The sequence below is a fragment of the Thalassophryne amazonica genome, chromosome 23 (genome assembly GCF_902500255.1).
Source record: "Thalassophryne amazonica chromosome 23, fThaAma1.1, whole genome shotgun sequence".
NCBI classification, from domain to species: Eukaryota; Metazoa; Chordata; class Actinopteri; order Batrachoidiformes; family Batrachoididae; genus Thalassophryne; species Thalassophryne amazonica.
Window position 1 is genome coordinate 34,159,609 of NC_047125.1, and position 17,395 is coordinate 34,177,003.

The 17,395-nt window shown below is 43.1% G+C and overlaps 2 protein-coding genes across 3 annotated transcripts; both read left to right on the forward strand.

Annotated features, from left to right (window-relative positions):
- The first annotated feature begins 632 nt into the window (after positions 1-632).
- Positions 633-6,107, forward strand: LOC117505073 (leishmanolysin-like peptidase 2). 2 transcript variants are annotated; one of them, XM_034164599.1, is made up of 14 exons: positions 633-1,541; positions 1,614-1,707; positions 2,128-2,179; positions 2,261-2,410; positions 2,583-2,708; positions 2,964-3,048; positions 3,529-3,674; positions 3,745-3,928; positions 4,002-4,071; positions 4,150-4,246; positions 4,313-4,420; positions 4,537-4,656; positions 5,609-5,724; positions 5,793-6,107. In XM_034164599.1, the coding sequence occupies exons 1-14, from the start codon at positions 1,118-1,120 to the stop codon at positions 5,977-5,979; spliced, it is 1,959 nt and encodes a 652-aa protein (XP_034020490.1). In that variant the 5' UTR covers positions 633-1,117; the 3' UTR covers positions 5,980-6,107. The 2 variants fall into 2 exon arrangements, with proteins under 2 accessions (XP_034020490.1, XP_034020489.1); XM_034164598.1 differs by having other exon boundaries at positions 2,128-2,410; positions 3,532-3,674.
- Positions 6,108-7,191: 1,084 nt separating this feature from the next.
- Positions 7,192-16,318, forward strand: LOC117505075 (ubiquitin carboxyl-terminal hydrolase 47). Its single transcript, XM_034164601.1, has 12 exons — positions 7,192-7,273; positions 7,726-7,854; positions 11,545-11,641; positions 12,013-12,122; positions 12,205-12,275; positions 12,398-12,523; positions 12,621-12,716; positions 13,641-13,769; positions 13,855-13,983; positions 14,746-14,771; positions 14,934-14,965; positions 15,600-16,318. Exons 2-12 carry the CDS (start codon positions 7,797-7,799, stop codon positions 16,127-16,129), a joined length of 1,404 nt encoding a protein of 467 aa, XP_034020492.1. The 5' UTR covers positions 7,192-7,273; positions 7,726-7,796; the 3' UTR covers positions 16,130-16,318.
- Positions 16,319-17,395: the final 1,077 nt, after the last annotated feature.

Here is a 17,395-nt window from a genome sequence, read left to right on the forward strand (position 1 = left end):
GTTTTAAACTTTCAATGTCCTGAGGTAAATAAGAGAGAATGTGACTTTAATTTTAAGCTTTTATTCGGGTCTGTTTCACTGTATATAAGTAAAAATGTGGCCGAGAGTAAAACATTTGCACTTTGATGTGTTTGCGTGTGTTCTGAGGGTAGTAAAACGTGAGCAGGCGCGATCTTCTCTGGGTGAGGAATGTCACAGCGACTCTCGGGGGGACGGCGCTCTTTGTGTTTGTGGCCGCTGGTCTTGGACGAGTGTTCAGACCGCCGCTGCAGAACCGAGCCACGTTTGGAGGAGAAGGATTCAGCTGACGTCTGAGGGCTGGCGCGGTAATTATGACTTTAAAACGTGGCCTTCAGACTGTGTGCATGTGTTTGTGTAGATAATATAGTTTTTATATTTGTAGAAGTCAGACACGTGAAGTAAAACTCAGACATTTGCAGATTATTTATAGCAACAACAAATAAAGATCCAGGTTTGACCTTCAGAGAAGATCAGCTGTGCTCCTTCATACGTGTGTTTAACATCTTCTGACCATAAACAATGTGATGGTCAAACTCACTGTTTTTAAAAATGAGCTTCATGTTGGCGTCATACTTGTTTCTGAGAGGTCAGAGTGCAAATTACTGGTCTCATTTTTTTGCATTTTAAAATAGTGTTTTTTCCTGTCAGCCTGGTTAAGAGTTTTACTCCTTAAGCCATCAGAGTTACTCAAAATAAAACCTCACATACGTGCATTACACGAGCGGCTCCAGGGTGGTTGTTGATGGGGCTGATCCCCCCCCCCCCTTTTCAGTCTTTGAGTTTTCTTTCTCGTCCACATTGCAGCATTTTAAATAGCTAATTGAAAATACGCTGAATGTAATTAATTCTGAATTTTAACAAACAGCTTCCTGTTTGTTCAACGTATCATCCGTTTATGATAATTTGTTTTTATAGTGTTCTCAAAAAGTTCCATCGCAGTTTAAATGAGAAACTATCACAGACACAAACAAATTAAATATAAATTGATTAAACAGCACAATTATACAAGTAATTAAAATTAATTCATTTGGTAATTGTACTTGTGTATTTTGATTTTTCTGAATAAAACATGAGATGCTTGTAATTTACAAAATAAATGTGCTCCTGTCTGTCCCCACCATCAGTTGATGCTATGGTAGCTATGGTAACTATGGCTTTAGCGCCGGCGTTGTGGGTGGGGGTGCTGGTGTTGGTGTTGGTGGAAGTTCCTGTGGCGGTGCAGAAGTGCATCTTTGATGAGGTTCAGGCGCAGGTCAGAGTAGTCCGAGCTTCAACCAGTCCACCCAAGGAGACCGGACCCCGAGTCCAGAATGGGCAGCTTGTGAGACACTTAAGGCAGAGGTCGTCACCTCTCCGTGACCTTTCAGTAAAACAGAGGGGAAGTCTTAGAGAGGCCCCACTGCCAATCAGGATCCGGACCTGGGTCACAAGAGAGAGCCAGATGTTGTCAGAGTCAGAGCAAGCAAAGCTGGAGGCGGCTGTGGGCGAGGCGGTTGGGACGGTGTCATCTCTGCTGTCAGGTACCGTTATTACCAGACGTACGTTACTTCAGTGGCACTAACGAGGGTGAACTGATTGGTTTTTGTTTTCAGTCCGCAGAGTCACTGGTCCTTTGCTGCTCAGCAGGGATCAGAACAAATACTGCAAGTTCATCTGGAGGGATTCCAGAGCCGCCAACTACAACAGGTGAGTGGAGGTTGTAGACTGTGCTTTCCTTGACCTTTAACCTTTGGCCAAAATATTCCAAAATCAAATCACCTCTAGCTGTCTCTCCAAGTCATAGTCTCACCAAGTTTGAAGGAAATCTGTTCAGCTGTGTTTGAGTTATCTTGTCCAGTAAAAACAAAAGGCTGCTGTTTCCGGGTAAAAACGCTCTTCCCAAACTATGTGAACTGTTTCCATCATTACAGCTGTCATATCAAACTGAATTAATAATTGGATTAATAAGCATCTGGCGAAACCTAGTCCAGGTTCTGGTGCTGTACGTGATAGGTCCAAGGGAACTTTAAATTCTGCCCCAAAACTCGACTCCTCCAGTCAGTCAAGTTGTGGAGTCTGTAACCTGAGAGTCTCTCTGTATATAGATTAATAATCGTCTGGTCTCAGGTGTGGTCGAGCCAACATCTTCTACCGGACTGAGACCTGCCTGGATGTGAACGTGAGCTCCTCAAACACTTTCACTGCTCCTTTACGATTTGGCACATATTTCACTGTGTTAAACTGTCTCCGCCACGTTCAGATCCCAGATGAACACCTGCGTGGATGTGATGTGTTCCCAGAGGCCGACTCGTCTCGCCGGACTGTCCTGAGACCCGACGGCGCCGGAGTCCCAGACACAGACTTCCTGATGTACCTGCTGGTTCAGACCACCGACAAGTGCAGGGCCGAGGTCAGCGACGCACAGGTCATCACAAATAATTAGCCGATCAATATGACCTTTAAATCAGCTGTCTGGAGATATAACAGCAGATATGTTTGTCTTAATGTTCTGAGCTGATCCAGTGTCAGATTACTTGTGAGTAACAGATGACTTTGATGTCACCCTCCTCTTTATTTCCCAGCGCTCACTTTTAGCCTACGCAGTCCACTGCCAGACCGACAGCGGCGGGAAGCCTTTAGCCGGCGTGGTGGTCGTGTGCCGGGACAAGCTGAGCACCGCCGCATACAGACACAACACTGCCGTGCAGGTACAACAGATACCAGCACAAACACTCTCTTGGTGGCTTCCCTCACTTGTCTCTTGAATGCAGTCAGGCTTTGATGATCTTATTAATTTAAAGAGAACTGGCTGTAAAAGTGAACAATTTTTTGTTTCTTTTAAAATTTAGATCATTTTGTACTCAATATTTGTAGAAAAAAGTTGTTTGTATAACTTAATGTTTTGAATTGATTCATTTAAAATTTCAAATCTATCTAAACTGTTTGCTGTGTCTGTTTTCCAGACTGTGATCCATGAACTGTTCCACGTTCTTGGATTCTCCAAAGAGCTTTTCCACACCTGGACAGACTGTTCCTCCTCCACTCCAGGTTCATCCTTATTTGTCACTGTTCCAAACGTTCCGTACGTCTGATGTTGTTACACGACAGTAAATGTTTTTAATTTATTAAATTCTTTTCATCGTTAGTGAGTGAACATAAAATGTCACCTGGAATGTGGAACATTCCAATTCCAAGAGAATAACGAGGTACAAAGTTACAGACTTCATTTTTCTTTGTAACTGCGCTACGACAAAATAAACACACTCAAACGGCTCCTTAAAACTTGAACAGTGACGCCACCGTGTGGTTTGAATTGGTCATTACATTTTGGCCCCTGGTCAGGAATTCTCTTTTTGTGTTGGAATTCTGATTGTGGAAAAGTATTTGTTTGATTCTAGAGGCTGTTTTTAATTTTTACTCCTCACGTTTACATTTTGCAGCCGAACCTGAACGTTGTAGAACTTTGGTTCTGCTCCCACTCAGACAGGAAGCTGAACCAGGTTGTTGTTGTGTTTTTCGTGGTTGCAGCAGGAGTTGGATGTTCTCCTCGGGTCCGAGCCCTTCACCCTGATGGATCGGGTCAGATGAGGATCTACACCCAGTCTGTGATCTCAGCCCTCCAGAGGCACCTGGAGTCCACCGACCCCGAGCTGGGGGGGCCGCTGGAGAACCAGGTAGGGAGCAGCGAACCCTCTGAGACATGTTTTCAGTCTGGACACCAGCCTGTCCCTCCTCCTCCTGCAGGACGCACCTCCAGGGGGCGTGTCCTCTCACTGGGAGTCACGGTTCCTGCAGGGCTCCATCATGGCGGCGATGCTGCCAGATACAAACCTGGGACGGATCGATCCGGTCACGCTGGCTGCGTTGCAGGACACGGGCTGGTACTCCGTCAACCAGAACCAGGCTCAGAATCTGGTGTGGGGACGCGGTGAGGGAACACTTGATCAGAATGACTCTAATCAATGAATCAGTTTGATGATGGATCAGTTCTGTTTTTGCAGGTGAAGGATCCACGTTTGGCTCCCTGTCAACCTGTCAACATAACTCCTCATGGTTTTTCTGCACGGGCAGGTGGACGATGATGTCCTCTCACATTTCTGTAGCTCCGACGGATTCAGCAGGTTTTATTTGATTTTATTCTCTCCTCAGTGGCTTTGGCTGTCATTATCTGCATCTCCACAAGGGGGAGTGCCAGACTGATCCGTACCTGGAGGGGTGTCGGGTGTTTAAGCCCCTGAAGAACAGAGTAAGTCTGGTTGTCCTGTTTGTCCAACAGAAGGTGGTCCGTGTGATCATGTGACTTTGTGTCCAGAGTGAATGCTGGAGGGTGGAGAACGCCCCGCCCTCAGCTCAGGACAACCCAAGCGTCGAGTCTTTCGGACTCGACAGTCGCTGCTTCTTCTCCAACCTGACCGCAGAGGTTTGTTTTCCAACAATCAAAGGTGTAACTGAGAGGCGGCTTCAGGTGCTTCAGGCCTTTTGAATGTTGAATCTGTAAATAGTTCCTGTTTCCCTCTGTGTCTGTCTCTCCATCAGAACCAGAGCGGCTCAGTTGCAGGTCGCTGCTACAGACACAGATGCACTGGACCGGAAACATTCCAGATCCAGGTGTCAGGCTCAGACTGGATGGACTGTCCGGCGGGAAGCACCGTTCAGGTGAATATGTTCATTTGATTGACAGCTGGTCTGGTCCAACCCAAACCCACCATGGTGGACACCTGTGTCCGCCCCGCATGACTAGCTAACCTATGAACAGCTTAATCTGATTACATGAAGCACTTGAGGTTAACTGAAGCTAAAGTGCTGTTTTATTGACCAGCAGCATGTTGGCTGTTCCAGCCGTTCGGTTTCAGTTCAGGACTTGGGTTTGAGTCCTCAGTGTTTTCTGCTGTACTGCTGCTGTCCATGTGGTTTCAGGTCTTACATCCTCTTGTAAAATGTCAACTGGTCTTAGTTTTTGGCTCTGTAACCGCCTACATCTTTGGAGACTCAGGAGAGAATCAAACCCATAACCTCAAAAACATGTGAGCAGCGTTCCAACATTCTGAGCCAACTTTGGTGTCTTTTGTTCTCACAATCTTTAGTTCTCATTTCTTTGTTCGCCATCAAAACTCAACAAAGCCTTTGATTTGAACCCAGAACCTGAAAACATTACACAGTCAGTGCATCAGGAGATGGGTTCGTGTTCGACTTTAAGAAGTTTTGACACCTTTAAATGAACCTTTGAAGCACTGAATGATTGAGCAGCTGTTAGTCTATTTTGGGGATTTGATATAAAAACTGAACTTAAAGGTTTTAAACTTGGCAAAGGCATTGATGAGGTTTGAATCCAGAACCACAGTTGAACATTCTAAGAGAACTAAACCAAACTGCTGTTGGATCTGGCCTTCAGGAGTCGGCATGACTGAGGTTTGAATCCACAAAGACAACAGAAGGACATCTGATTACAAACTGGATTAATTAATTTTAATTAATTTAAAACACCAAAGCACATCATTGATATGAAGAAAGGATTTGAAAACAAATCCAGGTCCATGTGGATCCTCTCAGACCAGTTCAGAGGTCAGGACTGTATCTCTCTGACGTCTTTTCTTTGTGGCTGTTGGAGGTGCGAGGGTACCAGGGTTTGGTTTTCTGCCCTCAGCGGAGGTTATGTTCATACGCAGACGCTGATCCTCCCTCAGACAGCATCACCGGATTCACCGCAGGACGGACTTCTGCCAGGTCAGTCCAGCCATCAACAGGCACCTCGGTTCTGGAATGAAACTTAACCAAAGTCTCCTTCTGCTCAGTGGGTCCTCTGAGGTCCTCATGCCTGTCCAGACCAGGACCCGACCTCCTCCGGAGCTCCTGGTGGCTGCAGGACTCGGGGTGGTTGGTGCTGTGTGTCTCCAGGCTGCAGTCAGGACGCTTTGCAGGAAGTTCTGGCCCATCAGGATCCACGCTGCTGCACCGGAGCCCAGCGAGGAAACACCGTGAGCCCAGAGAAACGAAGCTCAGGTCCCGTGGATCACTGGATCTGAAGGGATGGAACGGGCTGTCACATGACAATCGTCAGCCAATCACAGGCATTCCTTCATTCATACCTGAAGCCAGAGGAAAGAAAACAAAAAAGAATGTATTGGTCTCATGTTTTTTAGTTTTTTTAGTTTAGTTTTTTTTTTTTTTTAAATACAGTCAGACTCATAAATTAAAAAAAAAAACTTGTTTAAAGTATGTGTTCCTGTTATAAGTGTTATTTGAATTTTTGCATTTGTATTATTTGACTTTGTGTGTCTGTTTGATTTCATGATGAAAATAAAGATTTGCACATTTCCGAGTTCTTTTATGACTTCTTGAGGTTTCTTGAGTTAACCAGGTTTAAAATCACATAAAGAATCAAGTCTCATTTGCAAGTGAAGCCTGCACCAGAAAAAAACACCAAAATACCGAAGATAAAACCAATAAAGAGATGAACAAAGAGGCGTGTGGACGCCACCGTCACTGATGGACCCTCACAGAGGTCATCAGCAAAAACCCCCACGTGCCTTAGTCCAGACTGCAAACCACCACACCAAGAACTTTAGTCATCCACTGGGAAGACTCCCTCAGGGAAACTGAGGTATGTGCCGTATTTACTTCATACTGACATACAAAGTGCCCCTTCGAAGGTCGCTTTTTTTGTAGTATTTGCCGCAGCCACCAGATGGCGTGTTTTCTGACGGTTGTTGGTTTAAGAGACGGTTCTCGGTGCGTCACAAACTCGCGATGATCCCTCTCCCAAGATGGCGGATTAAAATATTGCAAAAAGGAGCCTGATGTCCCCTCTAGTGTTTATTCAGCTCTATTTGGACGGCGGGAACGGGGAGTTGGTTGCCAGATCTGCTGAAAAATAACCATGTCTGTGAAAACATTACGTGGTTAAAGTGCCCCTAGTGGTCAGGAGTTAGAGGAGTCCGTGTCTGAGGACACCAGCGACAATTTATCATATTAACACTACCCCCCCAACACACACACACACACACACACATGATGTCCACATAAACTCTGGGCACGTGGAGACATGTCTCTTACCTGTAGCTATTATATTTTCTTCGTTCACATTCTTGCAATTATATTAAAAAGGTCCCATTAAAAGACATCACACAGTGCCCCCCCCCCCCCCCCCCCCCCCCGACAAAAAGGCGAATCTTCTTTTTGTCGCCCCGGTGCTTATAATAGGCCAACCTGGCAACGGGCCAGTCTGAAAAGTGAAAGCAGTTTTCTGCAGGATCGCGGGTCAGATACCGTCCTGGTAAGTCGGTTTTTATTCTCACTATCGACACCGTCTGACGTTAAATCACACCAAACGTGTTTAACGGCTGCGTAATTTTTAAGAAAATAAAACCGTAAACGGGGCACAGAAAGGTTTTCTGACGGAAAGAGTTCTTAAAGGAACATTACAACCATTCCGGACCAGAAGTGTGTTTTGGATTTAATTTGCATCAGTCATTAAGAAATACAGACGCTTGAGACTGATAGTGAGTGTATACACACAGCAAATACAGAACATGCCAGCACATGGATGAATATGATTGGATGCTGTGAGTCACCTGACCATGCAGCTGATATTTTTAAAACAAATCCGCTTGATTTCTGGAGGAACCATGAACATATTAATGAATTTAAAAAGTTGTTGCAAATCACTGAGTAACTTCTCTTGTTTTGCACCTTTGAGTGATTTCTGAGAGACTGCTGCGTTTTCAGAAGGTCCAATCCACGCACGAGGAAGAGCTTCACCATCTAAAGATGGACTGAGTCCTCAGAGCCGCATCAGGATGAATCGTAACACTGTGGAAATGTTACAGCACAAACTCAACGGCATGAAGGCATCAGGTAACTCCCAGCTAACGGACACGGCGGCCTCGTTCGTTGTGCCACGTTGCCAGGTTGTATTTTTGGGTTGTTACGCTGTCTTTTCTATTTCCACATTGACAGTCAATCAACATTTATTCATAAAGTCCTTTACAGCAGCCAGACGGTGTCCAAAATTCACAAGAATAGAGTGAAAACGGCACACAAAAACAAAAATATGTCGCAGCGCCACCAGGTGTTAAAAGCCAGTTTAAATAAATAAGTCTTGAAAGTGCTGGGTCAGAAATGGTGTGTAAATCAGGAAGTGACTTGTTCCACAGTCTGGGTTCAGGTACAGCAAAAACACCATCACCTCAGAGTTTATATTTTGACCTCAGAACATTTAAGTAAATCCGACCAGACGCCCGCGATGTCCTACTGTAAACAAGGAGAGCTAAAACTTCAGACAAGTAGGAAGGTGCAAGAACATTAAAATGAACTGGAAGCCAGTGGAGCGAGTGAAGTACAGGAGTATATGCTCACTTCTGGAAGTATTTGTTAAAAGATAAGCAGCAGCATTTTGCACAAGTTGGAGGCAACCAAGAGAAGATTAGATAACACCAGCATAAAGTACATTACAGTAATCAAACCTGGAGCTGATGAAAGCATGAATGGCCATCTGAAGATCAGGGCCCATATCCACGAAGCAGCTGAAGGTTAAAAAAAAAATCTTAGAATTCCCCGAATTCTTACATTCCTTAGAATTTCCCTTTGGTAAGATGAAAGTCGTCTGCAACACATCTTAGGCCTTAAGAGAGCTCCTAAGGTGCCAAACTGTTAAGAGGAGGACTTTTAAGAAGCCTAAGAGTGTCTTAAACAGAGAAAACGGCAGAAAAGACAGAGAGGAAGCAGAGATATTCTCCGTATGTAGGATGACAGCTTGATCTACATTATTATTTTATGTTAATTTACTGTCTTAATGTATTTATATATTGTTTAGGTTTTTGTCATATACTCACTGTTAATGTTATAACTATTTTATTATTATCGGTATTCATATTATTTTCTTTTATTATTACTTCTATTTTGTCATTTGATTTTTAACTGGACCACAATGGAAATAAGTGTTTTCACTTTCTCGTGTCATGCATGTATTTTTAACATATTTATAATTATGTACTCACAATAAATGTACTAAATAAACACACGCACACATGCATGCACACTTTTAATATATAGATAATCGGCAAGTGAATGACAGTCGTTCAAACATTTTCAAGCTGTGTAATAATTCATTTAATTTTGCTGAGTTTCATCATCAGGACATTAAGTTATCCTCACGATTACACGTCTTAATACAGTTCAGGTTATATGATCAGTTGATTTTTACTGTCCATTCATGACTAGGAGGGCGAAGCCCATTTGTTTTTTTATTTCTCCTCCCCTTTCCATGACAACCAATCACAGCTGTTGGAAGACTGCATCATACCTAGCAATGGGGCCAACCCCGCCTCCTCACAAAGATAGGAGTTTCTGTCCCCTCCCTGCTCAGACTTGCTCTCAGACACCTGCTGGCTCACTCCAAGGCTAAGATTCCTTGCCTCAGAGCTAAGTTAGGAGCTCTTTGAGAGGACTTTGAGATGCTTCAAGGATACAAGCCCAGGTCTACTGAGGAAAGACTTTACTTTAGCCAGAAGATGAAAAACAGAGTTTATTTGTTGATTGAACCTCAAACAGCCGTCAAATATCACAAATTCTTGAAAGCTGGTTTTAAATAATTAGCCTGAGCACCAGAGTTTGATGGTACAGCATCCGACATGCCAGAACATCCAAACACAATGGTATGTGTTTTACCATCATTCATGTAAAGGACATTTTGGGACAGACACTGATTTACATCATGAATACAATTAAATAATGATAACAGAGCATCACTTCCATTAGTCCTCATAGGCAGATAGATTTGCAGATCATCTGCATTATAACAACAAAAAGGACAGTTTGTGCTCGGCTATAATTGACCCCAACGGCAACATGTACAGTGAAAATAGAACAGGGCCAAGAATGGAACCCTGTGGCACTCCACAACAAAGCCAATTGATGAGGAGAGGTTATCAATCATAATAGAAGAACTCCTTTCAACCAAATACAATTCAAACCACTTAAGTACAATTTGATGAATGCCAACAAGATGTGCGAGTTTTCAAAGTTCCATGTTGCGTTTTCAGATTACCGCGTTAAATTTTCAGATTACCATTTTGCATTTTGAGAATACAGTGTTACATTTTTAGATCCCCACATTATATTTCATATTGCTGCATTACGTTTTCAGATTACCGCATTGTGTTTTCAGATTACCACATTACATTTTCATATTACCACTTTGTGTCTTCAGATTACCACGTTGCATTTTTAGATTACCACTTTGTGTTTTCAGATTACCACGTTGCATCTTTAGACTACTACTTTGTGTCTTCAGATTACCACGTTGCATTTTTAGATTACCACTTTGTGTTTTCAGATTACCACTTTGTGTCTTCAGATTACCACGTTGCATTTTTAGATTACCACTTTGTGTTTTCAGATAACCACATTGCATTTTTAGATTACCACTTTGTGTTTTCAGATTACCACGTTGCAGTTTTAGATTACAACTTTGTGTTTTCAGATAGCCACATTGCATTTTTAGATTACCACTTTGTGTTTTCAGATTACAACTTTGTGTTTTCATATTGCTGCTTTGTGTTTTCAGATTACCACATTGTGTTTTCAGATTACCGCGTTAAATTTTCAGATTACCATTTTGCATTTTGAGAATACAGTGTTACATTTTTAGATCCCCACATTATATTTCATATTGCTGTGTTACGTTTTCAGATTACCGCATTGTGTTTTCAGATTAACACGTTGTATTTTAGAGATTACCACGTTGTGTTTTCAGATTACCACATTACATTTTCATATTACAATATAAAGCGCCTTGGGGCAACTGTTTGTTGTGATTTGGCGCTATATAAAAAAATTGATTGATTGATTGATATTACCACTTTGTGTCTTCAGATTACCACGTTGCATTTTTAGATTACCACTTTGTGTTTTCAGATTACAACTTTGTGTTTTCATATTGCTGCTTTGTGTTTTCAGATTGCCACATTGTGTTTTCAGATTACTGCGTTAAATTTTCAGATTACCATTTTGCACTTTGAGAATACAGTGTTACATTTTTAGATCCCCACGTTATATTTCATATTGCTGTGTTACGTTTTCAGATTACCGTATTGTGTTTTCAGATTAACACGTTGTATTTTAGAGATTACCACGTTGTGTTTTCAGATTACCACGTTGCATTTTTATATTACCACTTTGTGTCTTCAGATTACCACGTTGCATTTTTAGATTACCACTTTGTGTTTTCAGATAGCCACATTGCATTTTTAGATTACCACTTTGTGTTTTCAGATTACAACTTTGTGTTTTCATATTGCTGCTTTGTGTTTTCAGATTACCACGTTGCATTTTTCGATTATCACTTTGTATTTTCAGATTACTGCTTTGTGTTTTCAGATTACCACGTTGCATTTTTAGATTACCATGTTGGATTTTTAGATTACCGCATTGTGTTTTCAGATTACTGCTTTGTGTTTTCAGATTACCACATTGCATTTTTAGATTACCGTGTTGGATTTTTAGATTACCGCATTGTGTTTTCAGATTACTGATTTGTGTTTTCAGATTACCATGGATTGAAGAGTCCTGGTCTCACATGCTACTTGAACAGCATTCTTCAGGTGCTTTTCATGACTCCAGAGTTCCGGGAGACTGTGAAAAGGTTCGTATCCTAGATTTATTTGTAAATTGATCAGATTTAAAGAAATATTTGTCTTTTCTTTACCATATTTTCTGGACTATAAATCATTTTTTAAACATATTTTCTCAGGAATTCAGGAAAAAACATTTTGTAGTAATCTGTAAAGTTTATTCCATCACACATGAGCCTTAAAAACATCGTCCAGATATCTTTAATATTGTGTTGCTTCGTTTCACTGTACAGAAAACTGACCAAAGCAGCATTTTTACGCTGTTACAACCATTTTATTGATATAAGTCACTTTGAAATGGAAGTTGCAGGACCTTCCAAAAAAACAACATGATTTATAGTCCAGAAAAACAGTAACCTCTGACACATCCTCTGTGCCGTAGCAATGAAGGTCAAACATCTATGGATCAGCACCTCAGAGAACTGTTTGCTGATTTAGAGAAAGGCGCAGCTGACACACATCGTATCACAAAGCTGCTGCAGATTAAAGACGGTAAAATGCAGCTTGTCGTTCGCTGATCAGATGGTGGAACTGTGGAGAAGTTACAAGGTTTTGTCTTCTTCTGGCTCCTCAGTGTACCAGCAACAGGACGCTGCCGAGTTTTTCCAAAAGATCCTGTCTGTGTGCAGCAGCGAGGCAGCCGAGGTCGGCTAACACACACACACACACACACACACACACACACACACACACACACACACACACACACACACACACACACACACGAGGCTCCGCCCCCGTTATTAATCCATCACTTCCATTTGCAGATCTTCAAAGGAGAGCTGAGCTACAGGTTCACCTGCTGTGGGTGTAACCAGCAGAGGAACTCCAGGAACCATTTTTACCTTCTGCCACTCACAGTGGAAAGCTGGCACCATGAACCTTACAGCGTGGTGCGTGAAACTACCCCAAATTACAGCGCCTGATCTTGTTGGTGTTACTAAACAAAAAGCTTAAATCGTGTTTTTTTTAAACTCATTTCATTGACAGAGCAAAGGGTTCGAGGAGTTCTTCAGGAGAGACAAAGTCAGCAGGGACAACAAGATGTCCTGCAGCTGGTGTCGTGGAAAAAAAGACGCAATCTTTGTGAGTCTGACGTACGATGGGGTGTTTGTAATCCCCCGCCGTGAACTGGTCAGGTCCGGTCTGGGACTCTCTCTCCTCCCTTTAGTTTCCGTAAGTATTCACCCGTCATTCCAGCAGAACCCAAGGATCCCCAAAGAGCCCTGGAACCAAAGAAAATCCAGTCGACACCAAAGATCACCGGTTAGAGTCCAAGTCTGACAGCCATATAGGACAGGAAGATCCAGGACCCTAAAGACTTGGACCTTCATTCTCCCACAACGATATCAGCATCGCCAAACACCTCTGACCTTTGACTCCGTAAGATCTTCCCAGAGACTCAAATGCCACTGCTGAAATCTGAAGGTCTCTACAAGTTCAACACTTTCAGCACATACAGATACTTCTGATGGACAAGTCCAGGAAGTCAGTCAAAGCCTGGATCTTAGTCTGGATCCAAGATGATCACAAACCCAGAAACTGCTCTGATTCTCAAGAGTTGCAATCAGAGTATCTAGTGAGTCAAAGATCACAGGATCATCTACTAAGATCAGTGAAAAGTGACTTTGTGGAAGGAGATGAGTTCCTCACTGAGCTGCTGGTTTCTGCAACTCCACCCAACACCAAACCCATATAGGATCCAGACTAGGAGACCGGATAGATCACATCCCTGAGGAAGAAGAACAATGAAAAGGCATTATTGGAATGGGTTCTGCTGGTTCTTCCAGCTGCTGAACGAGGTATCATGTTAATTTTCCCAAGTTTCTCAACTCTGGACTTGTTCCAGTCAAGTCTGGAGAAGAATACTAGAACACGTTATTAACAGCAGCTTTTTACAAACATTGAATGTTCAAAATAGATTTTAACCTCACGTACCTACAAGGTCCTTAGCAGATGTTTTGTCTTCCAGACTGGAACTTTTATTCATGTGGTCCTTTTGTGGTCTAGCAATGCCAGATAACCCAACACCCAGACATCCTGACCCTTCTGCTGAAGAGGTTCAGCTTCGACTTCGAGACAAACCGCTATGTCAAAGTCCACTGTGAGGCCGACATCCCTGAAACCCTACAAACGCAGGTATTCCTGTTTCCGCACCTTCTTTCACACTAAAAATGTTTTGCAGTCACAGTTGTTCATTTTGTGCCCTTATTTTTCCCACCAGGATTTGACATACAACCTCTACGCTGTGGTGATGCATTCTGGGAGTCTATCAGGAGGCCATTATACCGCGTGCATCAAGTCGTTTGAAAACGGGGAATGGTACGACTTCAATGACACCAGAGTGCAGAGGGTGAGTCTGTGCTGTCCGGTCCCAGAAGGACCCAGAACCGTACCAAACCATAAAGACCAAAACTCTGAGGCACCCGGCTCTGGACATACGTCTGCACACACCGAGTTATTTAAAACTAGCATCTACAATCCTTAACTTGAACTTTAGTCAACAATTAATGAGTCTGACAAACTGCGTCAGCTGACTGGTTATCGGCTCGATTATTTATTTATTTATTACGCACAAAAACGAGCGTCTGGTTTCTCTTTTCATGCTCTCATTGTATGGCTACAGGCTTGGTTGCATTTCCTGCATGTTCTAAAAGATGTTGCTGTTACACTTCAATGATGAAATGCATCCTGATTGGCTGCTTAAGGTCATTGTTTGTTTGTTTTTGCACTGTAACCCAAAGCAAACTACATTTCCCATAATGCATTTCTCCCCATGTGTATTTGTGGATCACTTGCTCGTGTCACTCTCACTCTTACGTACAGTCTGATTATCGGTGTATCTGCAGAAAGTTTCATATCTGACAGTAACTAACTTCATCTTTTATCAACCGATACTGATACTGATATCATCCTGCATCTGAATTTTACTTTATTTCTACTGAATGTCACTGTGTTTGTGGAAAAGTTTTGCATGTTATTTTACTATCTCACATTTAAGATTTTTCATTTAAAATTATTGTGTTTAATGTTATAAATTGTGAAGCAGTGAATTATCTGAATGTGAGGTTTTTATACTTTCACTATTTAAAATTCTCTCTTTGATTTTCTGCAGGCTGCTCTTGGAAACGCCTGCAGGAGGTAAACTGTCCTTCATTCTCCTCGACGTGCTCGCACTCTTTATTCAGGCAGATTAATCGTTACTGTCAGACCCAAGGCGGCTCACTGAGGCAGTTTGTGTTTTGCTCAAGAGCACGTTGACAGTGATTTTGCCGTTATAATGATTTTCCTTCTTGAAACCAGGTCCCAGGCTTATCTTCTCATGTACAAGAAAGGTGAGTTTGTTTTATGTTCTAAACTGTTAATATCTGGATGTATTTTTTAAATTCAGTTGTATTTATTTCTGATTGTTTCCTGCAGTATGACGTGTTTATAGAAACGACCAATGAAACGTCTCCGTTTAAGCTGCATTCACTTTCCTGGAATTTCATTGATTTATTGGGGGTGGGGGGGGGGTGGGGGGGGGGTGGATGACATAGAAGAAAATTTTTTTCTGCAAAGATGCAAAATGAAATACTTTCATTGGGGTGGGGGGGACAGTTGGTCTTTATCATTTAAAGCTCTTCTTACATCCTGTTCACAGAGGAGATGTTTGTTTGTTTATTTGTCTGTCAGTAAACATGTTTGTCTGATTCACACAAAATCTGCATAATAATAATAACCACCACACAAGGCAGCGTGCACGCAGACAGAACGTGCAAAATGGTCATTATAATGAAATGACATCACCACACAGAATCAGAGAGGGCGTGGACGATATTTAAACACGTTTAAGTCATTGGAATATGTAGCAGGACCTCAGTAAGCCCCACCTTCTTCCACGATGACGTAATCATGTGAGAGTTAAATGGAAGTGCACGTTTGTTGTTTTTGTGTCAGTAATAGAATCAGGTTTTTTTCTTCCTTAAGCGAGCGGACAGTCAGAGAGACTCGGCGCCCGAGAAGCTCGCGGCCCATCTTCCCGTGACCTCGCTGACAGAAGAGAAAGAAGAGCTGGACGGGCTGAGGACAGACAGGAGCATGTAAAGCACAGCGGTGACACGCGCAGGGTTTCACAAACACCAGCAACCACATCTCTGAAAGATGATTCACAGAGAATCACTCAGAGAACACCAGGGGGCGCTGTAGCCGGTGCAAAGCCAAGAGCACATACCAAACATCACCCGGAGGCTGATTTCAGGATGAATGACAAGTTACAGCAAAACCACAACACAGAGACAATTAGAGGAACGACAAAGATGCTTATCCATCCGGGGAGTGACTCAGAGGCCAGACGGACGCAGCAGCGCGCTGCCGGAGGAAGAGACGCCACTAAGGATGCAACAAGAGGAAGGATGAGACCAGAAAGAGAAGCAGCCGCCGCGGCAACGCAACAAAGTCACAACACACGCGACAAGAGCAGCACGAGGAAGAAGGAAGAGAGAAAACCGTGGAAGTGAGAGACGGAAACATCAGACCCGCTCCCACTTTGACTGCTGCTAAATCTGACTTTTTATAATAAATATCAGCTGTTTTCATGCTCTCACTTTCAAACCAGATCTTTTCTTTATATATAAATTAAAGTGCTTGTAGCACAAATGCAACTTTTTCCTGTTGCTGTAAAAAATAAACTCTTTTCTTGGTCTAGTTTTTACAAAAGGAAAAACCAACAATCTTTAGTCTAATTCACTTTGGTTTTAATGAGACATTTGCTGTTTTCACGTCGGGTCTGAGAGCCTGGGCTGGTGCTGCGTCACCACACTGTGGAGTCTGGATGACAACCACTCAGGCAGACAACAGACACATCCACACCTCCACAAAGTAACATCTACACATATCTGCTGCAGGCAGGTGAAACGTGGGCGTGTCCTCGACCAGGTGAAACGTGGGCATGTCCTCGACCAGGTGAAACGTGGGCGTGTCCTCGACCAGGTGAAACGTGGGCGTGTCCTCGATCAGGTGAAACGTGGGCGTGTTGACCAGGTGAAACGTGGGTGTGTCCTCGACCAGGTGAAACATGGGCGTGTCCTCGACCAGGTGAGACGTGGGCGTGTCCTCGACCAGGTGAGACGTGGGCGTGTCCTCGACCAGGTGAGACGTGGGCGTGTCCTTGACCAGGTGAAATGTGGGCGTGTCCTCGACCAGGTGAAATGTGGGTGTGTCCTTGACCAGGTGAAACATGGGCGTGTCCTTGCTTCTCCAGTCTCGGGTTCTCAACACTGAGACACCTGTGTTCTGGATCACATCCAGACAAACTCCCCACATGGACTAAATGTGGTGTTTGATGTTCCCTCACAGTGTCAGTGATCCTCCTCAGTGTCTCTACAAGTTCAACACTTTCACCAAATACAGTTATACTTCTGAAGACTAAGCCCAGGAAGTCACTGAAAGGCTGGATCGAGGACCATCACAATCCCAGACACTAGATTCCTCACTCAGCTTCTCAAGTGCTGCAATCAGAGTATTCACGGATTCAACAAAAATCACCGCATTTATGAAGTCCAGGTCAACAAAAGCACCTACATCACTGACTTCTACAACCTGATCCAACACCCAGTCCATGCAAGCACTGAACAGAACTGGAGCCAGAACACATCCCTGAGGAACTCCAAAATTTACTGTGGAAATAACTAAATTTTCCTTGGTATGTGAAATGATCATACATCTACAAGAAAGTGCACAAAGTTTTGAGCTCTGCATGAGTTACTTCTTTGAGCCTGAATGTA